This window comes from Apodemus sylvaticus, chromosome 19 (assembly GCF_947179515.1).
Source record: "Apodemus sylvaticus chromosome 19, mApoSyl1.1, whole genome shotgun sequence".
In the NCBI taxonomy this organism is placed as follows: Eukaryota; Metazoa; Chordata; class Mammalia; order Rodentia; family Muridae; genus Apodemus; species Apodemus sylvaticus.
The window spans coordinates 58,387,511-58,399,519 of record NC_067490.1 but is presented as its reverse complement, the minus strand read 5'-3'; the positions used below and the strand labels follow the sequence as shown (position 1 = coordinate 58,399,519).

General features: G+C 36.7%; 1 protein-coding gene across 1 annotated transcript; it reads left to right on the top strand.

The window, feature by feature from the left end:
* The first annotated feature begins 6,418 nt into the window (after positions 1–6,418).
* On the top strand, positions 6,419–7,381 carry LOC127669120 (olfactory receptor 14J1-like). Its single transcript, XM_052162971.1, has one exon. The coding sequence runs from the start codon at positions 6,419–6,421 to the stop codon at positions 7,379–7,381; it is 963 nt and encodes a 320-aa protein (XP_052018931.1).
* Positions 7,382–12,009: the final 4,628 nt, after the last annotated feature.

Genomic DNA, 12,009 nt, shown 5'->3' with positions numbered 1-12,009 from the left:
CCAGCCCATGTGGCTGCTTACATCCTGATGAGATCACTAGCAGAGATGGGAGAGAGCTACATGGTTGCTATTTAAAAACAAATATTTTCCTACCTATACATATATTAAGATATATTATTTAAAAGGCTTATGGCTAAAATAAATATAATTTATATATAATTAATAATTTAAAATGTTTATATACATATATATATGTATAGATATAGATATATATGTATAGATATAGATATATATCTACAATAATTTACAAATCCTGAGATAAGAATTTACAGCATAATCTTAGGATACTGTTTTTGGATCTAAACCAGGGGTCACATGAGGACAAGCTGTAGCTTAAGAATCTGACTCCAGAATTTGAAATCAAATTCACAAACAAATGATCTTCATACCTTAAGAGATTATTTCCAGCAGGCTCTGCAGGGGGGAGTAGGTGCAAGCTGAGCACACCACAGCTAGCCTACTTTGTTTTTTCCCCCTGCTCCCACCTTAACACACTGTGGGGGACAAGGAGATCAGACAGAAACAAAAAGGGCTCAGAGAGAAGAAAAAAGAAATAGGGAATGAGGAATTTTTATGTTCCCCTGATCATTTGGTTAGAAGCATTAGGATTCATTATTTAAGGTTTATGGAAGCCAAATTTGACTGAAAGGGGAAGATAAGTTTAGAGGCTCTTAAGTCTGGCACTAGGTGTAGTCCTGATAGGTCTATGGTATTTTTTCTTTTTTAAAATTAGTTATTTTATTTATTTACATCCCGTCCCAGTCCCACCTCACAGAGTTCTTCCCCCCATCCACCCACCTGACCAACTCTGAGAAGATGCCACCACACCCCCATATCCCCTCACCTTGGAGAACCCACTGACCTGAGAGGTTCTCCAAGAAAAATCCCAAAGTGGAACAAGGAGGTGGATGAAGCAGTTCCCATAGGTGAGGTAGAGAGGGCAGTCCAAAGCCTGAAGTCCAAGGTGGCTCAAGGATTTAGGGAAGACCAGGTAAAAAAGGCACAAGTTGGACAGCAGGTTGTCACTTCACAGTCCAAGGGCCAGGGCTAAAAGCCCAAGGAGATGTGGATGACTGGTACCAGGACTTTCCAATGAAGCCAGAAGGTGAAAACCACTGAAAACTCACCAACGAGTCCCAAGTGGGCAATTCCACCAGAGACTCAGGGAAGCATTTACACTTTCTGAGATGGATCAGTCACCAATTCATGGATAGAGTGTCATTGTAGGCAGACTGGGGATAAAAGATAGGGTCCTAGTGTAGCTCAGGCCCACAAGAGGGGAGCACACAGGCACCAGGATATCCTACCAAGTCTCTAGTAGTAACTTTAGGATCAGGCAGCACCTGGAGCTTGGCTGAACCAGGCCAAGGTATGCTACATTGATTATGTGATATAACAGATCTAACACAAGAAGATTATTGGGGGTAGAGGGAGCAGACAGTCACCTTGGAGTTGGGACATGGGAAAAAAGAGATACCAACAGAGACAGATAAACAGGGAAACAGAGAAACAGTCCAGATGTTGAGAGGGACCTTTTATAAAGGGTATGCATGTCACATAGAAAAATATGCAACTCATAGTCATAGTGGAAATATACCACACCTGGTACTGACAGGTGATGGTGTAAGTTCCCACAGGTGAGGTAGAAAGGGAACTTCTGGTGCTGAGATGCTGAAACTTAGGCTGGTGGAGCACTGATTTACAACACAAAATATCTATTTGATTCTGTCCACATCACAGACTTGCCAGAAGTATTTCAGGGATTGGATGTAGAAAACCCAACTTTGAATTTTTAACCATATAAATATGGTTCACATTTCTACATGAATGCTTCCCAGTGTTTTACCATTAGAAACCATGGGAAAGACCAAAGACTTAGACTTAACTCTAATGTAGATTGAATGAATTTATTCTTACTGCTAGCAAAAGAACAGCAGTCTTAGAGCCAAACATACAATGCAGTAAGAAGCTAAAAGAATAATTTATAAAGGTGAGCATCAAAAGTTTATATTACAATGTTTTTAAATATTTATTCATTATTTTATTTAAGTATACTGTAGCTGTCTTCAGATACCAGAAGAGGGCATCAGATCTCTTTACAGATGGTTGTGAGCCACCATGTCGTTGCTGGGATTTGAACTCAGGACCTTCGGAAGAGCAGTCAGTGCTTTTAACCTTTGAACCATCTCTCCAGCACTACATTACAATTATCAATGGAATTCATAGCTGGGCAAGAAATTGTTTTACACCCCTCAGATCATTCTCTTTCTCACTATAGAGTAATAAAAAGACTATTTTTTATTTACAGCAATAAGCAAAGATTACAAAAGAGAAAGCAGGAACAGCATTATCTTATTATCTCACAAGCAAGACACTAAAATCTCTTAGGCATTCCAGAGCAAAGGTCAATGGCTCTTAAAGCATGCCTAATAGCATTTTAAATTTCCTTAGGGACCCCATGGAATTTATGTGTAAGTATTACACAGGGTAAGCACTGTGGGGGAAGTGTCACTGATTGACTGGATAGAGCAGGCAATGGCATAGTGACATCAGGTTAGGACTGACTATGACATCCCCACACTAGAAAGAATTTAATGCATCTAAACACAAGGCTAAGTCCACTAAAGAATATGTAACATCAGGCAAGCAAATCAAATTAGTTTAACAGTAAAAACAATAAAAAAATCTTTATCTTTGAAATTAATTTAAGTTATTAGTAAATTGACTAAACATATTGGCAATTTTTGCAAATAGACAGTGGCCATCAAATAGAAAGAAAAGTATAGACCCATATTTCATAAGCTAAAAATATTTATATTGTTAGGTTTCAAACCCAGCACAAACAGCTGAAATGCCTAGTTAACATATCAGATCAGATACTGGCTGCCAGTTCACCCTCTATCCCTCAGGGCCCTGTTACAGTGCCCTCCTAACCATTTTGGTTACTGGATCTTTTCATCTATTCTCTTTGAGGCATCTCTTTCCCCTCTCTCTTCCTCTCCCTTCTCCTCACATGGCTCAGGGTCATGTCTACTCTGAACTCTCTCAGATATCCTTGACCCTGGCTATACTCTCCCACATGTCTATAATAAATTTTCTTCTTCACCATACCTAGAAGCAGTTATGACCTTTCCTTTTTCTTTCTATTTTTCATATCAGAACATTGTTGCCATGTTTATTAGACATAAATGGACAATTTCCAATGATGCTATGAGCAAATAATAGTTTTACATTTTGAATATAAGTATTTATTATCATCTTACCAACATACTAGACTTAGCATTCAATGACCACATGTGTAAATTCTTTTTTGGAGGGGGGGGAGTTTTTGTTTGTTTGTTTGTTTGTTTGTTTGTTTTGTTTTGTTTTGTTTTTTGAGACAGGGTTTCTCTGTGTAGCCTTGGCTTTCCTGGAACTCACTCTGTAGACCAGGCTGGCCTTAGAAATCTGCCTGTCTCTGCTTCCCAAGTGCTGGGATTAAAGGCATGCACCACCACTGCCCATCATGTGAATTCTTAAGAATAAAGAAAAAATAGAAAAATAAAATATAGGATTGGAAAATGAAAAGCAAATTTTAAAAGAGAAAGAACTTCATGATGGGTTGGTAAGTATAACTAAATAATACACAAATAAGTAAAAGACAGTCTTGCAAAAACAACCACTGAAGATGTATTGAACCCAAATGAATGCCCAGTGAGTTGAACTGTAACTGTAAGGTTTTTGATTATCTAACCCTCATAGTTCCTACTTTGCATATAGGACCACATACATTTGAAGAGCTTACCACTTTCTCTATTAGCTATTTCAAAGATGGGATCAAATGACTGGTAAGAAGAAACTTTTGGAATCAAGAATTTATGTTGGCTTAAAGTTTGAGAAGGTACTTCCATCACTGGGGAAGACATGGTAGCATGAGCATGAGGTCATGTTGCATCAATAGGGAAGAAGCAGAGAGCACAGAAGAAGTGGAACCCAGGTTAGAAAACCTCAATGCCTATTCCAAATGTGCAACATAACTCAAAGAAACACAATCTCCCTAAAATTCCAACAACTTTCTGAACAATGCCACCTATAAGGCCCCAAGCATTCTGACACATGAACCTGTGAGAGATATGTCACATGAAAAACCCATTAATTGTTAAAATGGAGACTTGAAATGAATCACCTTTACAATGATTTTAGAAAAGACACAGTGTTTGGAGGAAGCTTAGAGCTCATGTAATGCTAACATAGTTTAATGCTAAGAATTCTTGTAATTGAGAATTCACATATATAAACATCTACTAAATATTTACCTATTTATATGAAGCTTATGCAAATGTGCATGAGTTTATCAATGACAAATTAAATTGAAATAAAAAATAAAGGGAAAAAGGTTCTTTTCACATATAAATCTATAAACAAACTTTAGAAATCAGATTTAAAAACCTATTTATTTCCCTTACCTGTAGTACTTGGATTATAACATTCAGTTATATCAAGACAATAATTAAATAGTCTCCACTGGGTGAGTCCCTGAGGAAGAATTCCTCAAAATTCCACACTCTGAACTCACAGTGTTTATCTGAGAGCCAGCTTAGAGGAACAGCATGTCCCTTGGTGCCTGGGCAGCTTCAGGTACCTTGAACCTAATGAGAGGTTAAAGCATCTTTTGCTTCACATCACTTTTGTGTGAAAGCTCCTTAGTTTTCTCCTTGGAAGAAAATCCCACAGCTTGATTCTTGAACAAAGATGTTCTGTCTCAGGGATTCAATGATATTTGTTCCTACCAACTAAGATCAACATCGGTGAGTGAAACTTCTTCAAATTCTATAAGATGCACCTGAGATTTAAGCAGCATGAGCAAGCATCCATGTCAGGTATCAGGGGTATGACTTCTAATAAAACTTACTAAAATCTCCTTCCTCAAAGAATAGTTTGAATAGCCTGGAAAATACATGCAGAAAGTGAATTTATGAAAATCACATGAATTATAGCCACCTTAGTGTGCATGATCTGGGCTACCTTGAGTAAACACTGCTTGGCCTGCCTATTGTGCTCAGAAGAATTTAAAACCAGGGAAATAACATGACTGTCTTAAAATTATCAAATATTTTTTCAGACAAAGTAGATGGGGTCTTAGAGGAAGAATTTCAAATTCCAAACATCAAAATTAATTTTGAAATTGAAATTTCAAGTATCAAAGCATGATCCAGGAAAAACAAAACAGCATAGACTTGCAATATGACTGATTCTTTGTGAATAATCTAAGAAATCATCATTATTAGACACGGGGAAAGGATTTGATAAGTAATAATGAGTAAAGAGTAGGTCAGTCAGGAGACATCTTGAGGAAGATAATGTTTGGCATGCCAAGAATTTTGGGTATCACTTGTAATAATGAAATTGTCAGAAAATAAAGTATGAAATTAAGAAAGTCATGGCGATTTCCTTCACAGCTCTGCCCAGCACAAAATGGAAGCATGATTGGAACTGCATAAAGTTAAAGAATGAAACTGCCAAAGATGAAAGAGTCATTTACAACAACATAACAAGAGGTAATAACTAAAGAAACAGGTGCTTGAATGTGAAGATGAAAGAGATGTGACAGACAGAGGTGGAGTTGACCCAGTGGGAGATAGCTAACCATGAATATGAGGATCTGAAACAGGAGCAAAGAAGCAAGAGAAAATAGACTATAAGAGAATGCTGAGAATGGAACATGGGCTTTTGTCTAAAATGGATGAGATGTGATATATATATATATAATACAGAGATGTACAGAGAGAGAGAAAGAGAGAGGGAGGAATAGGAAGAGAGAAAGAGAGAGAGAGAGAGAGAGAGAGAGAGAGAGAGAGAGAGAGAGAGAGAGAGAGAGAGAGGGAGGAAATCACACTGTAACAAAGCAGTCACTGAGATTGAATACAAATGGCCAAAGAGCACACACAGGCTTGGAAAAGGCAGAAAGAACTTTATTCTTGTGCAGATAGGAAAATGAAGAACTTAGTACAAAGTTGCCTTCATGTTCTCACTGAAGTGACTAATAGGTTTCTTGTCATTGTTGTTCCTAATCATTTATAGAGTGTACCAGTAACTGAATTTTCTATAGTCATCAGAGGAGGCTGCAATATATTAGCTTGATGTTAAGGTACCATGTATAAAGGATGATGTTACTATATGACCTCATTCCCACTGGCTTTATTGAAGTAAACAATTTTAGTCATTCAGTTATTCTAATAGTGACAAGTCAGGCTCTATCCCAGAAAATTCTTATGACTTGTTGATTACACTTAAGGTTTCTAGTTCCAGAAAATTGCTAAATATTTGTTAGAACTGAATGTTAACTAATCCCAGGGATAACAAGTTCTTCTTGCTATCACTAGTTTTCTTTTAGCTTTTCTTAAATAGAATTAAACTTTGAGTCTCAAGAGTGACCATAATGAATGTGAGCTTCAAGACTGGATTCCTCCTCATGGGGTTCTCTGATGAGCGTAACCTTCAGATTTTACATGCAGTGCTCTTTTTGATCACATACCTGTTGGCCATCATGGGCAATCTCCTCATTATCACCATCATCACCTTGGACCAACGTCTTCATTCTCCCATGTACTACTTCTTGAAGCACCTCTCTCTTTTGGACCTCTGCTTCATCTCTGTTACTGTTCCTCAGTCCATTGCAAACTCACTCATGGACAATGGTTTCATTTCTTTTGGTCAGTGTGTGTTTCAGGTTTTCTTCTTCATAGCTCTGGCTTCATCAGAAGTCGGTATTCTCACGGTGATGTCTTATGACCGGTATGTTGCCATCTGTCAGCCACTGCAGTATGAGACAATTATGGATCCCCATGCTTGCAAGTGTGCAGTGATAGCTGTATGGATGGCTGGAGGAATATCTGGGCTCATACACACAGGTGTTAATTTCTCAATTCCTCTTTGTGGGAAGAGAATTATTCACCAGTTCTTCTGTGACATTCCCCAAATGCTAAAACTAGCCTGTTCTTATGAATTCATTAATGAGATTGCAGTGGCTGCATTTACAACATCCACAGCCTTTGTCTGTTTGATTGCCATAGTATTCTCCTACATTCAAATCTTCTCAACTGTGATGAGAATTCCATCAGCTGATAGTCGGACTAAGGTGTTCTCCACCTGTCTTCCACATTTGTTTGTAGTCATGTTCTTCCTCTCAGCTGCAGGCTTTGAATTTCTAAGACTTCCTTCAGATTCCCTGTCAGCAATGGACCTCATATTCTCCATATTCTACACTGTGATACCTCCAACACTCAATCCACTCATCTACAGCTTGAGAAATGAGTCCATGAAAGCAGCTCTGAAGAAAGTGTTGTCAAGAGAAGAATTTTCTCGGAGAATGGTATATGCAAAAGCTCTATTCAATCTCTAAAGAGACAACAAACTAAGAGATATTGCTACTATGTCCTAGATTAGAGGAGTAATGAATTAGATTTCTTCTAAGACTATGTTTCAGTGTTTCTATTAGCTATGTCCTTCTCAAGAGAGTTTTCTTTTGGTTTTTCGAGACAGGGTTTCTCTGTGTAGCCCTGGCTGTCCTGGAACTCACTCTGTAGACCAGGCTGGCCTCGAACTCAGAAATCCGCCTGCCTCTGCCTCCCAGAGTGCTGGGATTACAGGCGTGTGCCACCACTGCCTGGCTCTCAAAGTGTTTTATCAAATGAAATATAATTGACCAGTAAGGATATGCATGGGCTCCCTTGTTCCTCTAATTCCAATATTATTTCAGATCATTTCTTAAGGATGTACAGGAATTAAGAGTGAAAAAGGAGTTAGTTTTGACAAGACCCAATACCAATTTAAAGTTAATTTTAATAAATACATTTTAAACTGCCATTAGGTAAACTGATTTTGTCTGTGTGATACTAGATCCCTTATTGCTGTACATAATTCCCTCTAGGCTACCAAGTTACCTGCTATTCTTACATAGCTACAAGCTTTTCTTGCTCATAAAAAGTACAGTAATTATGTCCATAACTTATTCAGTCCCTACCAAAATTCACGTTTCCTATATATTCCTTTCCTAATCCAAGTGAACCAATTTATAGTTTTACTATATTTTCCATTTTTACTAATAATGCAACAAGAATATTTTTTCAAACAAAAATAGGTAAAATTATAACTCATGTTAATGTTCTTATAGTGTACATTTATCTATATGTCTCACAACATAAATGCTTTGTTCCCAAGAATAATTTGTATGTGTGCATATGATTATAAAAATAGGGACACGTGATTATACCTCACTAATGAAGTAGATCCCAAGGATCCTCTTTTCCATTACTGAAAATGCTCAAGTTATATCTTACCCTATCTGATACAAAAAGAGACTCCAGCAAGATCCCTACTGTCAAAAGCACATCTGTGATGAGTGCTGTGTGTGGAGCACAAATCTGTGAGTGCATTAGCTGAAGTGTTGATAAGCTAATTGTGTTGCTCACTTGGGTTAATGACCTGCTTTTTTCCCAAAGATTCATTATTTACAAAGTTAAAATATAAAGGACCCTTTATCTTGAGTGTTCAAAAGAATCAAAGTACACAATTTAATGATACGGGGAATGAGTAGTGGTGGAACAATAGATTTTTAGATTGTTCTATTGACTATATGCAATATTTACTTTACTTTTTATTTTGAATATTTAACATCATTTTAAACATGATTTAATTATCATCTGGACCTACAAATGCATTTATCCATGTATGTAAGTAATTCCTTGGCTTTTATGCCTCATCCTCTCTCCTACATGAATTCAATTCTTGGCTGCATCTTCCTGAGTACTGTTTTACCCACTATAATCCTTGAATACAGGATATCATCTATGAATTATATTACCATTGATAAATTTTTAAAATTTAAGTGTTTTATTTTCTCACGGAAATAATTTTAAAAGTTCCAACAAGAAAGAAAACAATGACACAAAATAACGATCAATAACATTGTAGGTTTATCTGTGTGTGCCTCTTTGATTCTTGTCATCTTTGCATATCATTAGATTGTACTGTTGTTGAAGGGTAAGCCCACTGAACTCTAATAAGAAACTATTTGTCATTTCATGGAAGGAAAATATGTAATACTAATTGACTGACTAACTTCCAGAGAATCAGCCATAATCGGGCATTAATAACTTCCACATTTCAATCTTTTCTCATTTTCAACTCACATTTATTTTTGTATCAGTTTTTTTTTCTCACCACAGTTAATGATTCCTCTGGCCACTTAATTGTTTATGTACTTGAATGCTATCTTCTCCCAACCCCCAACCAACCAGTCAGTAATTAGTTCTGATTGTATCTTCACTGGCATTCTGGCTTTAGATAAACATTTTCTCAGATTGGTACACTGGATAAACAATCCCTAGCAACTTTCTGTATTGAATGCAGTATAGATTTCTTTAATTTACATTTTGCCATCTTAATTGTAATGAGATTTGTATACATTAAAATAAATAGCAAAAAAACAAAAAAATTAAAAATATTAAAAAATAAATAAATGGCATTCATGTCAAGTGTACACATACTGAGCATTAAAGTCAACCATTTAAATAAGCAGCTTCAATCAAGACACTCACAGAACCAAACTGGTATTCACATGTATCTGGCAATCTTTTCTGTCCCAGCCTTCTAACCCCAGGGACCACCAAACGACTTTTATCATTACACAGTTGTTTCCCTTTCTGGATTTATACCATTCACTCTTCAGCAGGAAATGTTGCTGAGTGTGCTATTCTGAGGCTGAACTACATAGTTCACTTCTTTCTATCTGAATTGTGTTCCATTACATAGACATAGGACACTTACTTTGCAGTAGTATGATTTGTTATGTCTTTTACTAGGGGAATATCTTGTTCATTATGTTGTTGGCTGGTAAACAACTACATTGACCACAATATGGGATCATTCTAAATAAAGTTTTTATGAATGTTAATACAGCATTCTAAGGTCATGTTTTTGTTTTGATTAAATGTGTACGATGAAATATTTTACATGTATTTGGTGTATTGTTCCCCCCGCCCATGCTCTCTCATCTGACTCTTACACTTGCTATTCTTCTTTCTCCCCTCTTCTCTACAGATCCCTTTCCTACATTTCCACATAATGTTACTTTTTCCTTTGTAGCTTTCTGGTTTTGACCAGAATGTGTGGCCAGAGATTTGGAACTACCCATAGAATAGTGGTGAGTTCACCATTTGGTTCACAACTGAAGGCAATGGCCATACATTCCCTAGAATTCATCAGTCTGAAATAGTTGAACAAGGAGGAATAGGGGACCTGTGAGCCTCTACCCAGTACATGATTGTATGTTGGCAGGCTCAGTTTTACTTAAGCCCAATTAAGTTTTCTATTTGCAGTAGACTGTAAGAGATGTGGAAGCTCATGAATCGTTTCTACCTCCGTAGTGACTAGCTTAAGCTTATGTAGGTATTGTGGAGTCAATTATAGCCCCTTTGAATTTATTAGGACAATGGTTCTGAAGACACTATTTTTCTGTTTCTCCAAGGCTCTTACAGTCTTTCCATACCGTCTTCAGTGATGGTCCCTGAGTCACAGAGTTCAATGATATAACAATATGGATGGCTCAGTCTTTGTACTTTGACAAATTGTGAGTTTATATGTTAACTACTATCTACTGCATATAGAAACATCCCACATAAGGCCTGACTTCATAGTTTAATATCTCAACTTGACACATATGCTTTCTGTTGTCACTATAAATCCCAGAAACACAAAGCAGCCTGGGGAGGAAATGCTTTATTTCATCTTAAAGTCCACAATCCATAATTGAGGGAAATTAGTGAAGGAGCTTAAGGCAGGAACCTGGAAGCAGAAACTGAGTCATGAAGAAGCGATGCTTACTGGCTTGTTTTCCAGGAGTTTTTCAGCTTTCTTTCTTTCTTTCTTTCTTTCTTTCTTTCTTTCTTTCTTTCTTTCTTTCTTTCTTTCTTTCTTTCTTTCTTTCTGTCTGTCTCTCTCTCTCTCACACACACTCTCTCTCTTTCTTTCTTTCATTGAATATCATCTTAATTTACATTGCCAATGGTAAAATCTTTCCCAATATCCCCGCCCCCTTTCAGCTTGCTTTCTTATACAACCCAAAAACACTTGTCCAGGAGTGGCTCCACCCACAGAGGAATGTGCAATTCCACATCAACCATTAATCAAGAACATGCATCCACAGATTTGCTTACAGGCCAACAAAATTGAAGCATTTTCTCAATTGCGTTTTCCTCTTTACAGATGATCATAGCTTGTCTTAAACTGACAAAATTTAACCAGCACAGCTCTCAGGAGAAAGGAATATCTATTATCTTTTTTCAGAGTTCATCTACAGTGATGTCTAAAATTATACAGTATACCACAAGTGAATGGTAGATTCTTTCCATTATTGTGCTTACAGAGTCCTCTCTGATCATGGAACAACATGGAATGAAAATGAGAATGCTCAGTAGAATCTTGTTTTATTTAATTTTTATAATTATTCTAGAGTCTCAGAAGTTGCAAATTAGAACAGATCTGTACCATGCCTCCTTTATCTATCTTACATTACTCCAATGTAATATCAAATCATAGATTTATAGTCTTTTCTTACACATATGAAGCAATATAGCTGCTACTTCAGTTGAGACATAACTATTTTATCACCACACGGATGTCTATGGTCTTACCCTTTACATAGTTACATTCACCTTCCTTCCCTAACACATTCCAGTCCTTAACAATCAAAGGTATTTTCCCTATCTTCAAAACATTGTTATTTCAGGAGTTGTACAAAAATACATAGAATCATACATCATGTGAACTTCTGATGTTGACTTTTTGACACTTATCACTGTTCTCATCCATATACATAAAACTTCCCTTTCTGTTCTTGAGTGGTATGCTGTAATACAGATGCACTAAATATACTTAACATTTCACCCATTAAATAATATTTAGATTGTTTTCAGATTGAGGATGTTAAAAACAAGCAGAACTGAATATTTGTGCACTACTGACTTTCAT